Consider the following 25,668-nt stretch of genomic DNA (forward strand, 5'->3'; position numbering starts at 1 on the left):
GATTGGCTACTTGCCCTTTCATTTTAATCAACTTGGGCTCATCGAAAACCGTATACCCCGTTGTTGCGGGCTTTGAAAGGATGTTATCAGGTGCACCGCTTACTAACTTAGTAACAAACACACTTAACAACACAGGTACTAACCTTTGAGAAGGTCCCACTAATTGCATCTGCATATGTTCCGCATTGGGACTCTCCTGCATTTTCGCGTCGCATTCAGATATTATCATATTGGCCGTGCGACGGTCTTTGTTTAGTGGACAATCTTTCCACTGATGTCGCTGAAGGCAGCCGAAGCACAATCCTTCTTTTCTAGCTTTCTCTTTTTGCTCAGGGGTCAACGAGGACTTTGACCAAGCCCGGGCTGCCATTGGAGTTACTTTTCTTTTCACCCCAATGGTGGTACTTGTCTTTGCTTGTCCCTCAACCGGCTTCACCTGCTTGGTTTGGCCACTTGGCTGCGAGACACTTGTCTTTGAAGTCCATTTCCTCTGAAATCCCCCTTTTCTCGGGTACTCATGCTGAGTCCCTGCCTGCACAAACCCACTAGGTCTGCCTCTGGCATCCTCATAGTTCAAGGCTACTGCAATAGATTCATCTAATGTAGTCACATATCTAGCCCGAACTTCCATTTTAATCTTGTTGTTCAGTCCATAGATATAGTCTTTCAACTGAACCAACATAGGGAGAGGGTCTGTTATTTTCATAACACATTCCTTGAACTTGTCAGTGTACTCTGCCACCGACAAATTCCTCTGGCGAAGGTTTCTATAAGCATCCCAAGCTCGGGACTCTTCGTCAGGTGGAAGGAAGTGCTTCTTAAATTCAGCCTTAAACCCTTCCCAGGTGGTAGGGGCAACCTGATCTTTCTGTTGCTTTATCCACCACCTATCCGTTGCCTCAATAAACAAGTGAGTGGTCTTGAGGATTTTCTTTAGATCAGATCTGATTTCACAAATGGCGAAGGTTTCTTTCCACTTGTGTAACCAAACCTCGATCACATCAGAACTGTGCTCGGTCATCCAACCAGCGTACTTCTCCGGTCTATAGTTGGCAATATTAGGTACCTTGACCTTCGCACGCTCTGATGAGTGTATACTGGGCTCTGGCTCTGCTGGAGCTTTGCCCTTTTCATTTCTAGATGGTCTAGCCGATAAGGCTTGCACCATTTCTCTAATTTCATTTTGACCAGCGTTCACTTGAAGCTGCTGGTTCATGATCTGTTGTAAGGCATCTTCTATTACAGAAATCCTACCCACCAAAGTAGCTGTGGTGTGATGGGACACTTGTTGTGTAGACCGTGCTTTAGATTCACCAGGATTCACCCTAGAATCCTGTCCCTCTGACTCCATTCTTTCAAAAAGGAAAATAGTTTTTTTTTTTTCACTTCGAATTTCCTTTTGTTGTACAGGAATAAATCGACTGTAAACTGGAAACTAAAATTTATATCATAGGAAAAAATAATGCTCCCTAGAAGCTCCACGTAATTTGAGTTCCCGTCAATCTATTTCTCCCAAGACCTTTCGCTTCAAAGCATAGACAACGTCCATTGCGGTGATAGCCTTTCTGCGGGCATGCTCGGTGTAGGTAACAGCATCACGGATGACGTTTTCGAGGAAGATCTTGAGGACACCACGAGTTTCTTCGTAGATGAGGCCACTGATACGCTTGACACCGCCAACACCTCGCTCACGGGCTATTTGCGTGACCACATCCCATCATCGCTTATCGCGTCGAAGGACTCCCCGTTCACGAGCCACTGTACCCTGGCCCTACTCCGATTTACTGTCTTGAGGAGCTGCTAGATGCCCCGTCAACCACGTATCGTCGTTGAGCCACCATATAGTCATAACGCTGCCCGTACGTCGCCCATCGCCATGCCTTCTCTAATTTCCCAGGTCTCTCAGACGTAGTCCCATCCTGCTCTCCTGTAGCGAATCCATCAATGGCTCAGCCGCTCCATCAACGGAAGCCCGCACGAACAGTGCCACCTAAAACACACGTCGTTCGCCTCACACGCCCAATACGTCCTACGCCTTCTTGATACGTAACTCGTATGAGTCCCCTCGTCTAGCTTGAAAGCTAACCTGGCTCTGATACCAAATGATACGTTCAATTTCTAATCTCTCGTTCTCTCCGTCGATTCACGGGCAAATCACAGGCGCTAGCATTGTATTTTTCCTCCCAGCCTATCTTGTGAATGGCATTCATACAAAGATATGTAATTTCTATTTCTTCATGCCTATCCACAAGCCCTCAGTTCCCTAGATGGTTCCTCTTGCCACATGTCATCATTTTAGACCTTTAGCTTGGTACACCATTTACCCCTCTCTTGGGGCACAATTAAAACATTTGCCCCTTGGCATTCTTACACATTTAGGTGCACCTAGGCCTGAGCACTCAGAACCACCTAGTCGATGCCAATACACCCTCACCTAGGACCTTGGTAGTTACTTCCCTTGACCATTTTATTTACGCACATAAAATATTACAAAAGTCGGTCATCTAAGGGAAAATGCCCACCGATCTTTCCAAGGTCATGCTATCTCTCGGCTAGAGCATAACACAGAATGTGACATCCATTCACACGATGGACCCCTCTACTCTAAAAATGTCTAGCAAGACACCAATAACACCTTGAAACCCTCAAATTGGAACACCCAAAAGGACCTTGGTCCTTTCAAGATGCCTCTACTCTAAAAATGTCTAGCAAGACACCAATGACACCTTGAAACCCTCAAACTGGAACACCCAAAAAAACCTTGGTCCTTACATACTAAAAGTCTTTGGCGTGCACAAACAAACCAAACCTTTGTTGTGCTTGCCCTACGGTTGGAGATGCATACAAACAAAGTTGGGTCTACTTGTTGAATGGAAGGGGTGTCAAATAAATATTCGGTTGTGGCCTTTGCTTGGTGTCGCTTGTATGGCATATGTTTTTGCTCTCTGTTAGGGATGTTCGCCGTACTAGGGTATACCCTTCTTCTTATACCCTACGTATCTCCCTAGTCTAGCACATCATTGCATGGTTCACTCTGGTCAGGATATCAGAGTATCTTTGCTCTTTTAAAAAAAGATTGGTTGGGCAAGGTGATGGAGGCAAGGCTTTTAAATCTCTTAGCGTCTCCTCTTCTTCTTGTTCTTTATTTGATCTCTACATCCTCTGTACAATCGAATAAAGGATCCTTGGCATATGCTTCGGCCATCAGGTCCTTCTCGTTTTGTATTACTTCTACAACTACTACTATTTTGAACTCAACATGTTTATTGATCTGTAAAAAAAATCTCTTCATAGATAGTGTGGCTAAGCTAAGGTAAGCTAGCAAACAGTGTCTGTGCTATCATTGTTGGAGAAGCTTTGAAAAAGGCACAAACATTAGAAATGGGTTAGCATGGTGAAAAGACAAAATTGAGGATTGCATTTTGAGAGTTGGCTTCAAATCTTCAATGGCCTTTTTGGATTTTTGGGATTACTTCAGATTCTTATTATGTTCTTTCTTCTTCCCAACATAGGACATGGATTTGCAAAAGGCTGATGGAACGAATCCTTTGAAGGGAGGAAACTTACATGCCTGGGAGGCAAAGAAGAAGCAAGTTTGAACAGAAGGCCCCTTGGTGATGGGAAGACACCATACATAATTGAGGAATGGGTTTCCTTCAACTCGGAGGTCAAGATGTTTTGGTCTGAAGTTAGACCAAACCTTTTCTAGAAGAGGGAGATGTGCACAACTCTGACAGAGAGAGTTCTAGTGGGGACAGGACGCGTGGAGAGCATTGCCTTCATAACTTTGAACTCAAGGAGGAAATGATCCTAGCTGAGGTTAAGCCTCCTTGGCATTGTGTTTCTATGCAGGAACACAACTATAGTGCAGAAGATGTCCTCTGTGCAAAAGATTGCAATTCGCAATGTTTTGTTAATTATACATGGTGTTGGAGCAATCATGCTATGACATCCTCACAACCAAAGGCAGGTTGGTGTTCTTGAGGTAGACTTTGGACAAAACATTTAAGGAAGCCTCTTGTTAAATTTGTTATGATGTCACAATTGGGTAAGAAAGTGCTTCTTATTTTATGCTCATGAAGGCAAGGAAGGTAGATATATGTCAATGTTCTCAAACATGGAAAACACTAGAGGGTGCCAAGTGGATTTCACCAAATAAAATGTCTCCTCCCTTAAGGGTCAGAATGGAGAAGTTAGCAAAGAAGAGGAAGAAAGCCTAGACATTAAGAGGAACATGAAGGCCCAACAAGAGGACGAGAGCGACGAGTTAGGGGACAACAATAAAAGAGGCTTTTGAGATCTTTTTTGATGAGGACATTGTACGCTGGAGTGTTGAAGATGCCTCAGAGGATGTTGGTTCAACGAGCAATATTGCAACAGAAGAAGAATATATGGTTTGGACAAAGTTCCTCAGATAGTTCAACTTAGGACACTTGCACCTTCTTCACATTGTCAAGAATTGAGAAACTTGCAGTATATGAAAAGGAGAGCCATCAGGGATGGAAGGTGCCATAAAGGTCTACAATTTTTGCAAGAGTTTAGATGACCTTTCAAGCTTCTACAGGGAAGTTTGCATTTATTAGAAGTTGGGCAGTCTCCAAGGATCAATTATTCCTTGTCTTATTGACTATGAACGGTATGGGAAAGATTTTAAAGGGTTTTGGTGGTGTCATGTGTGGGAGTAGAGGCGTTTTCGGAAAAGCCTTCTATAAAAGAGAAAGGAAACTTACTCTCAGCATTGCACGCTTCAAGGCTCAGACATTGTACATGGAGATTCACATTTTTCAAATTGACTTCATTCTCAGTTACGAGGTGGATTTGTTTTCATCGATTTTGAGCACAATAAGCTTGCTGCTTCAAAAGAAGAATTGGAGGAAGAGATGCAAGATTTTCCAGCTCTGTTATGCCTTTAAAGCTTAGATTGTTCAGCAAACTCATCTGATTATGTGTAGAACAGCATGATTGGATGAAAAGAAAGCTCAAGTTATGCTTGCAGCGGCTTTATCTATGTAGGAATTGAAATAGGAAGTATTATCATGAATCGGTTTTTATCATTTGGTGACGGACATTAAATTTTCACATGCTTGAAGAACTGTGAGATACAATCATCTCTACTATGCATTGCTATGTGTGTGCTTTTTTGTGTGGATGGATTTATGTGAAGAAAATGCCAGGCTAATGTTGGTTGTATGACAAATGTAGAGACATTATGAAGTTAGAGGCCCACCACTATGTTCTTCTACATCTTGTTAAATTGATGGTGAAAGATGTTGTGAGTAGCAGGTCTGACGTCTCCTCCATCGATCTGCTGCATGCAAGGATGAGCTACAAAGGAGGTCTCATTCCCCCACAGTGCTGGGCACCTATATAGCCTCCATCGATCTGCTGCATGCAAGGATGAGCTACAAAGGAGGTCTCATTCCCCCACAGTGCTGGGCACCTATATAGCCTAACTTATATATATATATATATATATATATAACTTCTAGAAGGTAGGTAGGAACTTGAAAAGGTACTCAAACAAGTAGCTTGTGAATGAGCTCCCTTTGTTGGGATTATATAGGTCACCTCCCCACCCTATGAGCCGCCGAATGAAGACATTGGGAAGGTAGACCAGTGGTAGATAAGGGGACAGAGACATGCCATGTGGGCTGCTAGGAAGGCTGTCACGGGGGCAGATCTGCCAGGGATTGCAGCTGCCACATGGGTAGCATGCAGGCTGCCATGTGAGCAGCATATATGATTGTGTAGAGGGACTGCTTCATAGAGGGTGTCTTCACAAGCCCTCGAAGCGAGGCGGTTATGGATATCAAAGAGCACAAAAAGCGTCCTTGGATGGTGAGGCTAGGGGGAAACACCTGATGATGAGGATAATATTGTTGGAAATATTATAATATTTAAGGTAGTGGCCAATGCATTGGTTAGTTACGAAGGTTAGGACACTTTCTCTTTCTGTGGTTCCCCCCTAACCTTCTTATTGGTACTATTCAAAGAATAGATTCTCATTGATACTATTCAAAGAATAAATTCCGTTAATTCAAAACGGATATATTCAGGCTGCATTTGTGTAGCCAAGTATCAGCTTGTGGAACAATGTTCTTTTGTTGGTGCAACATAATTTCATAGCATCTGACTTGGGACTGTTTGTGCATTCGTCTTTGAAGATGGCTCATAATCAGAGTCGAAATCCGGAGTTGTTTTTGGAGCTTGGCCAGGGGGATAAATTGGATGGCACCAATTATTCCCTGTGGATCTTTATGCTAAATAACCTTTTGGGTGCAAAGAGTCTACGGGGTTTTGTTACAAGTGAAGATGCCCGTCTGGGATATGCAACCATTGCCCCTTGTTCACTTTAGCAAGGATGTAATCCCCGTGTTGACAACACGCAGAAGTGAGGCCAGTTGCACATGTTACCCCTACTCAGGATTACAAGAGTTGGGATGCCATAGATGCCTTGGCTTTGTCACTTATTGCCTTGTGTGTTAGGGGTTTCATCATACTTCATATCCGTTCTAGGACTTCGAAGCAAGCTTGGGATACATTGGAGAATATGTATCATGAGGCCAATGGTCTCTTTCTTGAAAAGACAGCTTGACAATACCAAGATGTTGAAGGGTGAAGACTCAATGTCATATTATTTGACTAAGGTTTAGGATCTTAGAGAATAGTTGCTAAATATTGATGAAGTGATACCTGATAGTCAACTTATATCTAAAACTCTGAATTGTTTGCTAGAGACTCATTTGTCTTTTCTCTCAGGCCACACTCAGCCCTCTCTACGATGTTCCAGATCAGCCAGCCATCGATTTATCCCATACCCCTAGGCCAGCTTCATCTAGTCTCTTCACACCAGAGAGTGTCCGTGCAGCAGTCCACCGATTGAAGAACGGGAGAGCTAAGGATCATGATGGATTGCAAGCGGAGTATGTAATCCATGGGATTGATGCCTTAGATTTTGTTCTTTCCCGTCTCTTTAATGAGTCTGTTTGTACAGGCCTACCACAGTCCTGGTTAGGCAATACCATAGTACCTATCCACAAGTCGGGGGACCCTATGGAGCCGTCGAATTACAGGACCATCATGATTGGCCACGTTATGGCCAAGATCTATGCATCAGTTTTGGAAAGCCGTATAAATGACCATGCCGAGACGACAGGACTCAGAGCCAGAGGGCAGGCTGGATTTCACAGGGATCATTCGACACTTGACCACATCCTCACACTCAAGGCACTGGTAGAGGAGGCGAAGTCACGAAGGCAACGGCTTTATTGTTGCTTCGTGGACTTCAGGAAGGCATTTGACACAGTTCCGCGGTTCAGATTGTTTCAGAGGATTCGTCAGATGGGCTTCAGTGGAGAGATACAGTCGGCTATCATGGCTTTGTATGAGAGGGTCACTGGTCGGGTTCGGACACGTGAGGGGCTCTTAGAGGAGGTATGCAGCACGATTGGGGTGAAGCAGGGTTGCCCGCTCTCTCCTACTCTCTTTGGATTATATATTGATGAGCTAGAGATGTTTGTACAGACGACAGGCGGTGTGGGCTCTACTCTCTCAGGATCCTCCATTCCTATCCTCCTGTATGCGGACGATGTGGTTCTCATTTCCTCTACTGCTCAGGGCCTCCAGGCACATATTGAGGCACTCCACAGGTTTTGCCACGACAGGGGGTTGACCGTAAACCTTGGCAAGACCAAGGTTATGGTTTTCAACACCTCTGATCGTATTTACAGCACGGATGAGTTTTGCTTCACTTATGACGGACAGCCCATTGAGCTTGTTAGAGAGTACACTTATTTGGGGGCAGTTTTTAGGGGACCGGTCTTCACCATGACATATGCAGCACGATATAGGATTAGTAAAGGGTATGCTTCGTTGGCTCATCTTGAGCGTCAGTGTTTTCAGTCCCACTTTCAGCATTCCGATACGAAATCCTTGCTTTTTGATACATTGGTGAGACCAACTGCGATGTATGCAGCTCCTTTCTGGGCAGGAGACCTCGGCGCTGCAGATTGGAGACGAGTAGAGAGGTTACAGATCATCATGTTCTCTCGGCTCATTAGGGCCAAGGCTACAGTTCCGCACGAGATCATGCTAGCAGAGTTTGGAGCTACTCCCCTTGCATTGGATGCAGCGTTTCAGTCGGTCATGTATTTCCACAGGGTTAGGGAGTTTGGAGACTCAGCAGCAGGCAGAGCTCGGTTGCCATGGTTAGCACTTGCATCTTCTATGGAGTTGGCACGACCTGGGCCCCGATACTGCTGGTACTTCAGACTCACTAGGTGGCTCACATCTCTTGGACTAGACATGGATAGACTGCCTCCCTTCCGATACAGCATGGATGCCCCTCATCTCGAGTTGACTTGCCACGAGCTTAGCCAGGTCACGAGAGCAGACTTGCTGCAGCTTCATACGTATCGCACTTGGATTTATCCCACGCAGCTTCCGATGAAGATGGCCACATATCATGACCACTTCCTTCGGATCTCAGAGGATGGGTTTGTCATTCCACCAGGCTATACAGGTATCCACATGTCCCACTCACTGAGGATTGCCCTTGGCCAGCTTAGAGTCTCTTCGCATCAGCTCGAGATAGAGGCTGGTAGGATGCGACGCATGGAGGATGGACGGCGACCAGGCCGAGAGACCAGGATCTGCCCTTGTTGCACCATGGGAGAGGTGGAGTCAGAGGAGCACTTCATTTGCAGATGCCCGCTATATTATGAGCTCAGAGGTAGATTCCACTGTCTCTTCACGGATGGCTTTGGACCTCTCTCACGAGTGATGGACTACGAGGATTAGCATTGCCTAGCTCTTTATGTCAGGGAGGCCACTATGCTTCGACGAGACTACCTCAGAGACCATCAGCACAGATCGGAGCGTGATAGAGCCCAGCCTGATAGAGCTCAGGCACACGCTATACCAGAGGACAGAGACCAGGAGGAGCATGAGGAGGTCAAAGCTCACACAGGACACATGCCTCCACCCTGTGGATGTACATATGAGATGGTTTGTAGAAGCCGCAAGATCTTGTTACATAGGGGACGTACTTGCCGCTTCATCTCCAAACGATCCAAGATGATGGCAGCTTTTCGGAGGAGACGGACTCATGGAGATCTCACCCCACCAGCCGCTCACCTCACCTTTGCTCAGATTTGTACTCTCATAGCAAGAGGCAGAGTCGATGGACAGGATTTCCAGTATTATTTTGGTTCTCAGACTCCGTGACACCTGGACTTGTATCTTTGCATTGGCATATTGTACTCATCCCCCCATTTTGCACCCAGGGGCGGTTTTCTTGCATCTAGTTTACTTTGTGTTTAGGCTCAGATTTGACATTATGTACTTTCACTTGCATTGTATTGCGTAGCACTTAGATGATATTCGACGATGCCTCTGAGAGTTTGAGTGAGAGAGGAGGAGAGCACAGTGACACACAAGTTAGGGGATAAGCAATGAGTAATGTGTGTACCTCCCCAAGCACACGGTAGACCTTTTATATTAATGGATAAGGTTACAACCACTAAGTACACTGTACTTAGTGTACCTAGCAAACAAATGTACTAACTGTACTTAAGTGTACTAACTGTACCAGGGTGGCATTAGTGCCTTTACCCCCACAACCTCCCACTTAAAGGCAAAGTGCCCTTAAGTAAATAAAAAAAACAGCATATACACAATGGAGTACATAGCCCAGTTGGGCTCATCCTATACCCATCAAGTGTCGACAGTGTGCTAACCGCTCTGCAGGCAAACCTTTTGTCAACAGATCTGCTGGATTGTCATCCGTATGAACCTTGACAAGCTGAATCAGCTTATCATCTATCACCTTTCTGATGAAGTGATACTTCACATCAATGTGCTTTGTCTTTGCATGGAAGACAGGGTTATGTGCCAACTGAATAGCACTCTGGCTGTCACAATGCAACAATGGAATATCACCTGTAATGCCCAAATCTCCCACTAGCCGAGATAGCCATAAGGCTTCCTTGCATGCCTCTGTAGCTGCAATATATTCAGCTTCAGTGGTGGACAAAGCTATGCACTGCTGTATCCTTGATACCCACGACACTGCACCTCCTGTGAATGTATATACATAACCGGTAGTAGACTTTCGGTTATCGGGATGACCAGCATAATCTGAATCAACAAAACCATGCACCTTTGCATCCTGCTTGCCAAAGCATATGCACAACCCTTGTGTGCCCTTCAGGTATCTCATAATACCTTTCACTGCCTCCCAATGCTTCTTACCAGGGTTTGCCATATACCTGCTAACCATTCCCACTGCAAAAGCAATATCAGGTCTGGTAGCAACCATGGCATACATGAGACTGCCACAAGCTGAAGCATACGGAATTTTGGCCATCTCAGCCCTGTCAACATCTGACTGTGGGCTGTCCATTGCACTGAGTTTCACATATGGAGGCAATGGAGAACTAAGAGTCTTCCCCTTCTCCATGTGAAACCTTTGCAAAACCTTGCCAATATATTCTGACTGAGACAAGTACAACAACCGCTGTTTCCTGTCTCTCCGTATCCGCATGCCCAGTATGTGATTTGCATCACCAAGGTCCTTCATATCAAAGGCCTCATGCAATCTCCTTTTAAGATCATCAAGCTCTTTACGAGCTTTACCTGCAATAAGCATGTCATCCACATACAAGATAAGGATGAGTAAGCTGCCATTTGCAGCCCTTTCAGTATAAAGGCAGTGATCAATATCACTTCTCTTGAAACCTTGGGACCTCATGAAGGTATCAAACTTTTTATACCACTCCCTTGGTGCCTGTTTGAGCCCATAAAGACTCTTCTTTAACTTACATACAAGTGACTCCTTGTCCTTGACTGCAAATCCCTCTGGTTGCTGCATATAAATCTCCTCTTGAAGATCTCCGTGAAGAAAAGCTGTCTTCACATCCATTTGGCATAATTCCAAATCCTCACATGCAACCAAAGCAAGTACAGTCCTGAGTGTAGTCATCTTGACCACTGGAGAGAAGATCTCATCAAAATCTACACCATATTCCTGCTTAAATCCTTTGACTACCAACCTGGCTTTATACCTTGGCTTAGCATCAGGTGTGACTTTCAATCTGTATACCCACTTGCATGGTAGTACTTTCATACCCTTTGGCAGATGCACCAATTCCCAAGTACCATTTTTATGGAGACTGTCCATCTCGGACTTCATGGCTAGTTCCCATAGCCTTTTATCATGCATTTGCACAGCTTCCTTGTAACAGGAAGGCTCCCCACAATCAGTAAGCATTATAAAGTCTGCCCCTGGAACAAACCTTTGTGGCTGCCTTGTCCTCCGAGTGGACCTTCTGACCCATTGGTCTTGCTGTCCAGCCTGGTTTTCACCTAAAACAGGTGGCTGTTCCATCAAATTCTGTGGCAAAACAATGTCTGGAACATCTTCCACATGTGGTACATCATTTAAGATGTCTTCCGCCATAGCGGGCTGTCCATTTGGACCTGCTGCAGCCTGTTGTGGCTGATTTACAGCTTGCCTGAACTCTACAGAATGTCCCAAATCATCAATGTCAATATCTGACACATGTGAGGGCTGTTTTACAGCTTTAAACATGCATGATTCATCAAATAAGACATCATTGCTGCGTACAATTCTTCTACTGACTGGATCCCATAGGCGGTACCCCATCTCACCCTTGTCACCATATCCAAGAAATATGCATTTAAGAGACTTAGGATCTAGCTTGTTGCGCTCTTCTCTGCGTATGTGCACGTACGCAGTGCAACCAAAGACCCTTAAGTGCTTATAGGACGGAGATTTCCCTGTCCAAAGCTGTTCAGGCACTTCGCCTGCTAGCCTCTTATTAGGCGACCTATTTATGAGATGTACTGCTGTCTTCACAGCCTCAGCCCAAAATCCATAAGATAAAGCAGCATGTGACATCATAGAGCGGACCTTTTCCTGTATAGTTCTATTCATGTGCTCTGCTGTACCATTTTGCGGTGGACTGTAAGGAACAGGGAGTTCCCTTTGAATACCTCTAGCATCACAGAAATCACTGAATGCTTTAGATAAATACTCCCCTCCATTGTCTGAACGCAAAACCTTCAGTGTTTTGCCTGTCTGGTTCTCAACCATGGCAAGCCATTTCTGAAACACTGTAAAGACCTCACTCTTCAGCCGAAGAGGATACACCCACACCTTCCGTGTGGAGTCATCAATGAAAGAAACAAAATACCGTGCACCTCCAAGTGAAGGACTAGGCATCTCACACACATCTGTGTGTACAAGCTCAAGCTGAGCATCCTTATGTCCTATTTTCCTTTTATGAGGGCACTGTAATTGTCTGCCATAAATGCAATGCTCACAAAATTTAAGATCAGAAAATTTGAGAGACGGTAAGTAGCCAAGACGAGCCAACTGCTCCATTCCACTTATGCTCATATGTCCCAACCGGCTATGCCACATAGAAATATTCGGCAGCTCGGTTGCATGAATATCAGCATGATTACATACATTGGCATGAAGAGAATACATAGTGTCAACCTTGGGACCTTTGGCAATAACCAAGGCACCTTTGGTGACCTTCCATAAACCATGACCAAAGCTGGTCACAAAACCTTCATCATCCAACATACCAGTAGAAATCAGATTTTTCTTGACTTCAGGAACATGCCTGACATTGTGTAGCATAAGCTGAGTACCATCGGCAAATACAAGCCTCACATCTCCAATGCCAACAATATTGCATGCATGATTATCTCCCAGAAACACGACTCCATTACTGCCTCCTGTGTACCTGACAAACAACTCTCTGTAAGGTGTAACATGGAATGAGGCACCTGAGTCAATAATCCAAGAGTGCATATCTGCAAGACTGCCTGCATGAAGAGAATGAGCATCCAAAGTAGAGAGAAAGAGAACCTCTCCCTCACTGTCATCACCATGTGTAGAATGAATTTCTTCAATCTTCACTGTACTCTTGCCCTTGCTTACTGGTACTATTGCCTTTGCATCTGCATCAGATTCCTTGGCCTTGTCTCTCTTATCATTCTTCAGCTTATAGCATTGCTTCTTTGTATGTCCCTTCTTGCCACAGTAGTGGCACTCAATATCTTTGTTGGAGCGGGACTTGCTCCTACTCTTTCCCTTTTCCTGGGATTTACCCCTTTGCTGATTTCTTCCCCTTGCATTCAAGGCATTGTTAGGCTTTGACACATTCTGAGCTTTCAGCTTTTGCTCTTCCTGCATAATCAGCCCTGTAATATCTGCAAAACTTATAGAAGCATTTGCATTTGTAACAGCCGTGACGAACGTATCCCAACTCTCAGGAAGGGATATCAAGAGTGCCATACCCTTGGTTTCCTCGTCCACCACATACTTCTGATTTGCAAGCTGAGTTATGATAGAATTGAACTCATTCAGATGTGCATCAATGGAAGTGCCTTCCTTCATCTTCAGGTTGAAGAACTTCTTCAACCAATATATTTTTGTTGCTGCACTTTGCTGCTCATATGTGTCCTGTAACTTTTTCCACACACCCCAGGCAGTATTCTCACCATCAACATTCCAAACAACACTCTCATGGAGTGACAATTCAATGATGGATTTTGCTGACAAATCAGCCAGTGCCCAAGCATCATCTGTCATGCCCGTGGGCTTTACACCTTTGTGCACTATTGGAGCATGAAACTGCCTGAGAATAAGAACATTCAGGACCATCTTTTTCCACATAGGGTAGTTAGCAGCACCCTGCAACTTCTTGATGTTAAGAAGTGAAGACTCCGATGATGAAGCCATTATAATCAGCAAATAAACAATTCAACCCAAGTTTGGGTGCCTGACTCACTGCAAACCAAGTGCACACTTGCACTTGAACTGTGCTCAAATATTTAATTCCCGCAGCGGAATAAATAGGAACTGAAATGCACACAATATCTCCCACTTAAACAGAGATGTATCACTGTTTACTGCTTGCTGCAGTTTCAGTACAGCAACTCTGTTTGCATCATTTAATGCACTTTTGTACAACCAGCTTATCTCTGAAAAATCAGAAGCATTTGCCCTTGTAAAATCAGTAAAAATAGCAATAATAAAAGCTTTTTGTACCGCTGTACGCTGACTGAATTCAGTCAAACCTGTTGACTTTTAACTGTCCTTGACTGTACCAGAAAGTACAGCAACAGATTTTCACTGTTTAACAGTTCAATGTCATGAATTTCAACCTCCTTGACACTCCTAAAACTGTATTTAACAGTTTAGGACAGAAATTGGGCAAAAGCCCCTTGACTGGAGGTAAAAAAAAATCACAATTTCACTGCATTACTGCTCTCCTGACATTTATAAGGCATATGCATAAGTCTCTGGCAAAAAAAAAACATTCCCTTTGCAAAAGCCCCTTGTTTGACTAGCACATTCCGTGCTGAAGTCTGCATTCACTTCCTGTGTACCATTGGTCACAAATGCATTTAAATCTGCAAAATTCAATCTCCAATGTGGAGTCAGAGACGCAATTCCTGCGTACACAAGCCCAATGTAGGCTCTGGCTACAAAAGCCCCCTTGACTCTGCAAAGGAAATTGAGGATTTCCTCACACAGTGGCATACAAGCTCACTGTATTTGCATCTGACACTAAAGATGCTCAGTTAGAGCTCACAGGACCCTGTGGCTGTTCCTGCACCTGCAAGGACAATTTTGTACCTGCTGTACAACTGTACTACTGTCTGTACCTGCTTGCACGCATCCCAATGCAAAAAAAACTTCTGCTTCTATCCTGTCACTTGTTCTCTCAAATCACATTCTTATCCGCAAAGAACAAAGATGTACCTTGCTGTATTTCTGATTTTTCAGACAAAGAATCTGATTTTCATTTTCTTTTTCTTCGTCAGGTGCGCTATGAAAGGGAAAAAGCCTCTATACCAGAGGAGGTGCGCAAGACGAGGATTGAAGAGGGAAGGCTAGTCGGAGGCAGATGGCTGTCGGCCCACAGCCGACAGTCGGCAGTCAGCTGTAGGTCGACTGTCGACCTGTTAGAGGTCGGCCCTGTCGGCCTTGCTCCTGGCCGACAGAGATGCGCGCGACAGCACGCCTGTATTGCGCGCTTGCCTGCAGTAGATGCGCGCGACAGCGCGCTTCGCTTGCGCGCTTATCTGCTCCTCCACACCTCCTGCTGGCAGTCCTTGCGCCCGCGTGCTGCTTCTGACCTTGCCTTAGGCCAAGACTAGTGGCCTTCGGCTGCTCTTGCAGATGTCCAGCCGCAGCTTAGCTGCCGGCTGCTGTTTGCCCTTGCCACAGCAGACGGCTGTTATGCAGCCGACCCCTGCTCAATCCCTCGCACGACCTGATGTGACAGCAAGCTGCACGCCTAGCTTCAAAACGCGCAATGAGGTAGATAGACTCGTGCGCAATGCAGCCGCCTCGATGGCTCCTGGAGAGCTACTCCTTCGAAGAAACAAGGACGAGCTGAAAAATGAGATAGACGGAGAGAAGAGCTAGAAGAACTCGGAGGGAGAAGGGGGATGGGCAACCCGGAGAGGGAGAGATTGTGTTCCTCGCTCTGATACCAGTTGAGAGTTTGAGTGAGAGAGGAGGAGAGCACAGTGACACACTAGTTAGGGGATAAGCAATGAGTAATGTGTGTACCTCCCCAAGCACACGGTAGACCTTTTATATTAATGGATAAGGTTACAACCACTAAGTACACTGTACTTAGTGTACCTAGCAAACAAATGTACTAACTGTACTTAAGTGTACTAACTGTACCAGGGTGGCATTAGTGCCTTTACCCCCACAGCCTCTTCTTTGTGGCAGGTTGATTTTGTGCTATCTTGTATGCAGAGTTCTTGATGTCCCATGGGCCCATTTTGGCCTTCATCAGTGGACAATAATACACTTTCTTTCTTTCTTTCTTTCTCAGCCCTTGCCCTCTCTCACATCCTTGAATGGTTCCCAATGCTCTCTCATTCCCTTTTCCGCTTTGTCAACTCTCTCTGAGTCCCAGCTGCTCCTTCGTTCTCAGCGCTTTGTTAACCCCCTTGCCTCTAGCTCATCCCATACAAATGTACTTTCACGATGACTTCAATCTCTTGTTCTCGTTTTTTTTTTTTGGGCCTTTCGTAGATGTTAACAATCTCTCTCTCTCTCTCTCTCTCTCTCTCTGCTCAAGGCTCAAGGGTCAAGATCCTTAGACAAACCAACAAGCTAAAAGGTACTAGGATTTGAATATCTTAAGAGCTCACTATGACCCAGCTCAAACAATGGGCAAATGAACTCATTAAAGTGAAAGAAGCAAGGAAGGAAGATAAATGGGTGGTCTACCGAGATGGGGAAGCACTGATAAGAGATTTCAAACCTAAACCCAAAGACTCTCAGTCTTAAACTGATGTTATTCAGATCACTCTTATAATACATGAATGTAGTTATGTTATGCTATTATAATAATATGGGGCTGAGTTGTTGTACTCCCCCACAGAGTCTCAGTCTCTAACTGATGTTGTAGTTTTTTGGTGTGTGTATTTTGTCCCATAGACCCGCGAGGTCTTCCGAGGACGCTAATATATCTTTCTTTCTTTCTTTCTTTTCTCTCTCTTTGTCTTTGTCTCTGTCTCTGTCTCTCTCTGTCACCAAGTTGTAAATACTCCAAAGGCAAAGTTCCAGTTGACCATTTATTTGATCATAATTAAAGAGTTCTTCATTTATTTAATATGTTCAAATAGTTATCTTTTGGTCAAAGTATTGACTACGGTCAAAGATACTTAACCCCAATTGAGTAAGCCTAACTTCGGTTAGGGAGACTTGGCTTAGGCCAAGAGAGTTAACTACGGTTAACTACAGAATTATAGAGTTGACTTCAGTCAAAGAGGCTTTGGAGGGTACTCAAGTTCATCCCTGGCACACATTGGCTAGTATCTGGACAGACATCTGGACAGACACCGTACATACTTTGATGGCCCTATGGACGAGTATGCAGGGAGACTCCCGTGTAGCCTCAGCTAGGAGGGCTTCTTTCTTCAGGGAATGGAAGGATTCTCCTTTCTTCTCTGAGACTACTACAGGGTTGAGGTGGCACTTTGAGCCTGGTTATTTTCCTCCTCACTCTGAGAGGGTTTTATTTATCCTCATGATTTCATGATGTATTCCGCTTTGAGCTTGCTCTCGCGGGTTTTTTCTCTTACTTGATAAAAGTCTCTTTCTTGAAAAAAAAAAAAAAAAAAAGAGTGTTGACTTCGGGCAACAAGACTTGGTTTACGCCAAGAGGGTTGACTACGGTTAACCAAGATGTGCCAACTTCGGTTGGAGAGACTAGGCATAGTTAAGGCGCCTCAACTGGCGGTCAAGCCCCTTAATTATTATCAAGAGGGTTGACCTTGATCGACCAGAGAAATTGTTCTATGTTATGTTCACATGTTTGCTTGGTGGGGACACCCACAATGACTAGGATTAGTCCACAGATTATTATTTGTATGCAAAGCGCTAACCATTAATGGGTGCCATGGTTGTGCGCTTTAGTTAATTGTTTGTAGGTACCAAGAGGTATTGAAGACCCAAGCAATATGAAGCTTAGCAAGCATCTAGGAGATCACCAGTGTGACCAAGTGCTTCGAAGACTCCAGAGTTGCCCTTAGGTGACATGTAATTAGGAAAGTAGTTGAAAATTTGACAATTGGCATGTTGCCAAAGAAATAAGCTATGAGCTCTTTGTAGAAAGGATTTCACGTATTGATTTTTGGTAAGTAGCTAGCACGCTGAACTCATGTACTTTGAAATTCTGTTGATAACAAAAACCTTAGGGGGGGTCCCAACCCCTCTCCCTGCTTTGTTGCTCACTCCCCGCCTTGATCCCTCCCTGTGCTCTTCTCCTCACCACCACGCCTCCATCATTCCCCTTGTTGCAGTCTCCTCCACCGTGCCTTTGCCCTTCTCCTCCATAGCTGGTGCTTTGTCCCTTTTGTCCTCCATCGCAGCTGTCTCCGCCTCTTCGTCGTCGCTGCACTCCCCCCGGCTCCTTTCTTGTCCTGTCTCCCCTCTTTTGTTGCACCTTCTTGTGCATCATCCACCCCTTGTTTTGCGACTAGCTCGTTGTTTGCCCCTCCATTTTAGAGTGGCCCTCTGCCTGTCCCTCCACATTGCCTCGCTGCTCGAGCCTGTGATGTGCTTGCCCCCTCAAAGGAGAAAGTGCATGCTCTCGTGCCTCTATCTCACGGAAGGCATCTCCATGCCCCAAAGGGCCTAGCTCGGTTGATGTCCCAGTGTGCCCAGCCAATGTGTGTCTACAGTCCCATCATACGCCCATCTTGATCCCTATGAGTACCAAATGAGTGGCTGTCTCTCAAACTCCTCTGGGCACGAAGGGTATCCTGAGTTAGTCCGCTAGACAAACACTGTCAAACCTGATGAAGGTTCCACATTAGGGGGGAGCCCTTCCAACAGAGCCTTTGAGAAAATTTATCTATAAGACTGCTGCCACTGTCCCCCTGTGGTGCGGGGGGTGTTCTTGACAAGCCCTTGCTGGAGGAAGAGCTTCCAGGACTGAGAGTCTGGGATGAGACCTTATACCACCACCTTGCGCACAAGGGCTTTGCTCTTATCTTTGGGTCGATGATGTCAAGTCCTCCTTGTGATTGGGGTATTATCATTTTTTGCCAGGCAACCTTGGCTCTAGTGTCCCTCATACCATGTGATCCTACCTACAAGAAGTTGCGCACTAGGCGCTTGAGCTACTCTTTGTAGAAGCACCTTCATGAGCTATGTATGATGCCTTCGCTAGGAGGGCGTGATTGACCATGAGGGCCCTACTTGCTTAAGAAAGTTGGTCGAGCTCCAACACAAAATCTTGCGCCACACACTCTCCATTACTGGAGCAATTTGCTGCTTTGCTCAAATGTCAATGCCAACCTGGCAGTCTAAATACCTCGTTTTGTGACCCCTCGCAATCCAACAGAAGCCAAGCGTTGCTTTGCAATCCTGGATCTTTTGAAGATCCTCAGTTGTCGTGAAGAAACCAACTGATTTATCTAGATGATCGTGGCCCTTGAAGCTAAAAAATACATAGCCAAGGCTCCTTGTACCCCCTCTAAGCTCTCCTAGGTGCCCTTCACAAAGAGTGCCGTGTTCTGCAAACTCTGAATCCCAAAGCTGCTTCTCAAGTTGGAAAGCCATATCTCGGTGAGGCGTGTTGTTGCGTACTCAGACAATATCCTGGAGCCTTTGCAACAAAGAGAGAAAAAGAGAAAGAGAAAGGAGGCAGCCCTATCGAACTGAGTGAGAAAGAGCACAGGGCTCACCCCACCCGTGGCGCCACCAATCAACATCTGACTGGTGCTCCTTGCATTGTGATAAGTTGAGACTTCTCTTGTGCCCAATCTATTGCCTCCCAAAAGGTGAAGATATGCTCCAAGATGCTGTGTTTTTTATCAAAACTTGTTTGCATGTCGTGGATGATATTAGTGAGGTGAGGCTCAACTGCAAACTCAAGACCTTGGTTAAGATTTTGTAAGCGGTGTCCAACAAGGTGATCAATCTCCATTGACAAATGTCAAACTGGTCCTCTCTCCTTTGGCATCCTTGACTTTAAGACTGTGGGAGAGAGTGTGCTCGAGATCTACTTTAAGGACCCAGGACATCACGAAAGAAATCAAGACTCCTAGCTTGTTTGCGCATTGGTTCTGGGGCCAATGCGTCCCACCTAGTTGAGCTTCTCACTCCTCTGTAAGTAGATCATGCATATCAATAACCTTATTTGCCTATGGAAAAACCATTTTGAAAGGTGGCATTGTGGCTGCTTAGGCACAATTTTTGACCTGTTTGTCTCAACCACGCCATCATCTTCATCATTTGGACTTTCAACATAAGGTCAAAGCGAACTAGGAACCATGGCTCCTCTCCTTTGTCCGTGAAGTTGAAACCTCAGAATGATGAGAGGAGCTACTTACTGTTCCAATGGTGCGTCCCTCAAGGTGTTGCAAGATTAGAACCAAGATGTCTAGGGCGAGAGGGTAGTCTTCCGGTACGTTCTCTTAGTTTTAAGACCCTGTGTGCCGGAATCCCTCTAGGAGTGGTTGGCTTTGGCGGGGCTTGCACCTTGTAAACTAAAAGAGAGGAGCTGAGTTTGGGGAGGGCAAGACTTGGAGCTGGAGAGGGAGAGCTTGATGAGGCTTGGGTTATGCTTGACGAGGAGGGGGAAGGGGCGGGGGGAGGGAGCAAAGGTGAACCCTGAGTGTTGGGTGAGCTACAAAGCGGGTGATGAGGGAGTCTTCGGGGGGGGGGGGCTTGCGAAATGTGGGTAGGTTTTGACCAAGTGACCCATTTGTTTGCAGAGCGAACACATTGTTGCCGTGGTAGGCTTGAAACCTTGACCTATTGCCCGAAGGCATCTCCAACCAAGGTCTCTAGAAGTATCTCCTCTGGTAGTGTATTTGGGTCATCCACAATGAGCCACACCTTCAAGACTGTGTCGTCTAAGAGCACTAAAGCTATTGTGGTTAGGTAATTTGTAAACGTCCCTTGACAAGGAACCAACCTCTAAATTTAATGCTTGTACAAATTGTGACACTTTAGCATGAAGGTACATATATTGATATATACGTATATATATGTATGATTGTATATATGTGCGTGTGTGCGCGCGCACGTGCATTTGTGTCCATTGAATGCCTACAAGAGGAACTACTGGAAGCATCTAAGTGACTCGGTGCATGTCTTCCTCTTGATTATTTAGATTGATTGAGTTTTGATCATGAAGGACTAATGCTTGCCTGTTTTTCTTGTCTGTTTTATGGTATTTGTATCGTGTACAGGAGATGGTTTGAACGCTGAGTTACTTGAGGTGTTGGTGAAAATGTCTCCAACACAAGAAGAACAAAGAGGGCTGCTTGCTTATCAGGGTGATCGGTCAGAGCTTGGTCCTGCAGAGCGATTTCTAAAAGCAATTTTAGAAATTCCTAATGCTTTTCAGCGGTTAGAAGCCATGAAATTCAAAGCTTTTTTCAAAGAAGATCTTGCTCAAGTTCAAGAATCATTACAGATTTTAGAGGTAAACATCCTAAGACAGCTATATTTTTGTGTGAGAGCATCTGTTTATACTTTGGTCTACACCCACCGTTGGGTGCTAGTGGATGATGTTGGCGGGGATGTCATACTAACTAGTCCCTGCTATGCGTGATGGAGTTTATGGTTTTTCTTTGAACGTGAAGCTTTATGAAAAATTCTTTATGTTATCCTCTGAATAGCAGCATTTAGATTCATGTTAAGAAAAAGTATTGGGAATGTGTTACCCTGGATATGCATGTATTGAAATGCTGGTAGAACAAGGTCAGGTATGCATTGGTGTACGCTCCTGGTGCGACCTTGATAATTCAAAACAGTAGAGATCACATGGAGTAATAATGGCATCTAGAAACCATTGGTACAAAATCAGGATGCAGATTGACACTAAAGCCAGTACTACTTTGACCTCAGTGATTGTCTTTTGTACTTGTTTCTCAGGAACTAGCAGAGTGCAATGTATGGATAAGCATGATCATGTCCTTAAATTTTACAGTCGTATCAACAATTCTTATTTTTCTATTTGTGATTTGTAACATGGAAAGATTTTGTGGTAGCACATGATTCCTTTGTGACTATTTAAGTTAATCTGTCACATTGCTTCTTTGTCAAGGAGATATCTGTCATATTGCTTCTTTTCAAGGAGAGTATTTCAGTACTTGGCTTACAGATTGTGCTGTCATTTTGGCAAATCTTATCCTATCATTTGTTTGGTTCATGGTGAATTGTGTGGATTGGTCCCTTGAATGTTCATCTATTACACTGCTTCTTTCCAGTCCTTCGGGTCTGTCATTTCAACATCGACCGACTCCCCGCCTCCCCCCCCCCCCCCCCCCCCCGGCGCCCTCCTGTGTGTGTGGGTGTGGGCGCCTGCGCTGTTTGGTTGGGGCTTTACCAGTGCAATCATTCTTGGTTGCCAGGCGAATTGCTTCTTTGACTTGTCCCACTTGTTCTCATCCATGAGAGACAGTCGTACATATGTTTTGGACCTGTCGTCTGGCCGAGATTTCCTTTTCAGATTGATGACAGGGGATTGAGCCAGTTTTCCCTCCACTTCGTTTGGCAAGTAGTTTTGGTTGTTTGCAAGACGGGCTGCCATCCTGGAGTTTGATCAATTCTTCTCCCGGTGTCGCTATTTGGCTCTTTGGTCATGTATCGTGCTTGTACCATTCGCCTATATGAGCACTCTTCTGTGAATGTCTTTCCCTACTTTTGAGCTTCTTTGCTTCAGTCTCTTCAGGATGCTCATTCCCTTGGAGACCTTCCTCAGGCCCAGATGGAAGTATTTTATTACTGTTTTCAGTTTTGAGTAGTAGCTTTCCCACTTTGGGACAGCTATGAATGTACATTCTTCTTAATGCAAAGTTTCTTTGAATTAAAAATGTGTGCGCACGTGTGTGCATTTTTGCATGCATACTTGTGTGTGTGTGCGCGCGAGTGTGCGTTTTTGCATGTGTACTTGTGCATCTGTCTGCATGCATATGCACACTTTCGTTCATGCATATTTGCACAAGTATGGATGAGCTTGCCATTGTTTGCAAGGCCCCTACGTAGCAGCTCAACGCACTTTGAGGCTTCAATGATTGCACAGTTTTTAATTCAAGGAGACTAGGACAGCTCTTGGCCATATGTTGCCATGACTTCTCTTCAATTTTTAAGGGATTTAAAGATATGTTGCATCAGCTCACTCTTTGCACTATTGTGTTTGCAAAATAGTAACTTTAGTTGCACAATGTGTGCATGTGAGACAATGCAAATATAGGTTTATCTACCATCTTACATGCTTGGGTGTATGCTTGCATGTGCATGAGTGCACACGCATGTTTCTGTTTGTGCATGCGTGCGTGCTATTGGCCTTGCAGGTGCGTATGTAGCAGGCATGTGCATCTGTGAGAGAAAGAAAGAAAGAAAGTTAATGAAAATTATTTGAAAGATGGAAGGGTCTATGAGACTGAAAAGAAAAGAAAAATGAGCGGACTCGGTGGAGCCTCTAAGTGGGCATCTACACCCAAGACAAATACAACATACTCGTAAAACGGTACATAAAATGTATGAGCCCACGGAGAGGATGGAAGCTATGGTGTGGCATCACTGTCTAGTCCTCTAGAGGGGTCACGTCCAATTGCGAACTAGATGATGTACTAGGGTGTGATGGCATTAGCCCCTAGCTCTAGCCCCCAACTTGTCTATGTACATGCCACACATGGTTGGCGATAACATGCAACCTTGTTTGCCTTACCCCCGATGGTGCTCATCATCTCTGTTGAACTTGTGCCCGTTCGAACGTTGGGTAAGACCTAGACCATACCCCAACTCTTGCAAACCTCTGATGAGGCGAGCTCTCGGCATTGTGTCAAAAGTTTTGCAGAAATCCACAAAACAGCAATCAACACTCTGTCTCTGTGCTCTGGCTTGCTCAATGAGGCCTCTGAGTGTGAGTATGTGATTTAGAGTCGTGTGATCGTATTTATTGCATATGCAATGAATTTAGTATGTAGTCCCTCACAATCTTTTTCTCAGCCATATGTTTGGCACCACCGGCTGTGAAAAGTGTGCAAGAAGTGGGACAGGGTAAGTGTGAGGTGTGGTGATGGATGGTGAGGAATGTCATACAACGTGCGTGTGTAAGAGTGCCATATTGTGATGTCCGTGAGAGATGGGGCTCGTCGCTCAAGAAACTTCCACTAGGTCCTTAAAGTTGTTACTAAGAGAATGTTTATTATTAACTTCTCGTTGTGGTGAACAAAAGCTTGTTTCTTTCTACGCACCAGACAACAGTATTGGCATATCGTCTTTTGCCTCACTTGAGAAGGTGATGCTTGGTCTTGAATTTGAGTTGATTGCGTAGAACCCTCATCATTGTACCGGCTATTGCATGGTACTGAGCCAAGAGGTGGTAGGTGAGTGAACCGACTGGTGTGTGTGAAAGTGTGTACGGCGGCCTCATGGAAAGGCAGATAATTATCAAGGTGGCTCGATCCTATAGAATGTCATCGATTTATGTGAGTATAGTGGAAAGGTGTGTGGAGTCTCAGGTGATATGTAGTATGCTTGGGTGGTATCGCGGTGTGCGTCGTAAGACGGAGGATGGATATATTGAAAAAGAGATAGGTGTGATTTGCTCTTGGAGGTGGTGGCAAGACATAGAAAACAGTGATATGCGAGGCGAAGGCTGGTGATCCCATGAGAGAGTCAAATACGCTAGAGCCCTTGCATGTGAGAAGCTGCTTTGAATCTCATAGACAACGCTCCCCTATGTAGGGGAGCCACTAGATGCCCATTGGGGGCCTATTAACAACCATCCATCTCGAATCATTGCCCACTTGGCATCCTTGTGGAAATATCCCGTTGTTGTACAAGGTTGTGCTAGCACTTAGCCCTGGTATGGCCTTCTAGGCTAGTTAGGACATTTCATCCTAATCTCGATTAACCAGTTGACTTTGGGGCCATATCATTTGCAAGCACTTAGTTTTTCTCTCACATGTTGTCTACTCCCTAGCATTCCACTTGCATTTCCATTGCTCACCGCACCCAACAGTGGTATCAAAGCACTTGGTATACTATTTCTATGAGCATTTGCTTCAGTTTCCTTCTAGCTTCATCTTTCATTCGACGTGTAACTTCATTGCCATAGTCAGTGCCTGCTCAAATGTACTACTCAACATATTGCTTCATGCCTGCTAATACATCGTCGTACAATTGCACGGTTTCTTGCTCAACATACTGCGTCAGCGTTGGTGCATCATTCGTATTGCACATCGTTTGTACAATTTGCATACATGTAGCTTTTTGTGAGATTTGACCATACAACTTATGATTCACATAAATCAGCTGTACCTATGTGTGTCATCCGTATAGATTTGCTGAGGTTTGCCGTACCTTTGTTCCTACGTCGCTTAGCTGCGTCAACCGTACAATAGCAAGAATTGTCGAGTTGTCACACTAGCAGAATCATCAAGCTCACACTTCCTACCGTACTTTCAAATTTGCAGGTTATTGCTACTTTCAGATTTGCAGGTTATTTTGTCACATTTGCCTTGATAGCAGTGACATTTGGGTGCTTTGATTTGAAATTTTGACATTGGCAAGGAATTGCGTAGATTTGGTCACATTTGCAAATTGCAGCTTAATTTGGGGCATTGAACATACATTTTTTTGCAGGTCATTTTTGGGGACAGATTGTGCATTTTGTTCAATGTTTGAGCAGCCTACTTGGCATTTACATTTGTAGAGTTTTTGCTTTCATTTTTGGGTTGGTATTTGCAGATTTGCAGTCAGCTTTGGAGCAGCCAGCTTATGCATTGTAGGCTTGAGGGCTTGACATTTGCAGGCCATTTTATTTTGGGGATTCTCTTTTGCAATGGCTCGCCATCAGTCTCTTGGAATGCTTGCGCATGAAGACAAGCTTGATGGTACCAAATACCCCATGTGGTCGTACTTGGTGCGCCACTTGTTGATATCCCAGAACTTTTGGGTTATTGTAAATGGATCAAAGACTAGACCTATCTCTGCACCACAGGCACCTGCAGCCACTTCTACCACTTTTGGTTCATCTACCACTACTTCCATAGTGCCTGCCAGTAGACCCTCCAACACCTGAACAATTTCGTTGGGATCAGAGAGATGCACATGCACATGCAATGATTGCT

General features: G+C 44.9%; 1 protein-coding gene across 1 annotated transcript in view; it reads left to right on the forward strand.

Moving 5' to 3' along the window:
- LOC147896535 (uncharacterized) overlaps positions 1–25,668 on the forward strand; it is a 59,723-nt gene that overhangs the window by 19,192 nt on the left and 14,863 nt on the right. Inside the window, exon 3 of the mRNA XM_087381276.1 lies at positions 20,773–21,008. Coding sequence (XP_087237402.1) covers positions 20,773–21,008 — 236 coding nt within the window. The remainder of the gene's footprint in view (positions 1–20,772; positions 21,009–25,668) is intronic.

The sequence above is a fragment of the Dipteris shenzhenensis genome, chromosome 11 (genome assembly GCF_047967505.1).
Source record: "Dipteris shenzhenensis isolate YYH24624 ecotype China chromosome 11, Dip_SZ_1.0, whole genome shotgun sequence".
NCBI classification, from domain to species: domain Eukaryota; kingdom Viridiplantae; phylum Streptophyta; class Polypodiopsida; order Gleicheniales; family Dipteridaceae; genus Dipteris; species Dipteris shenzhenensis.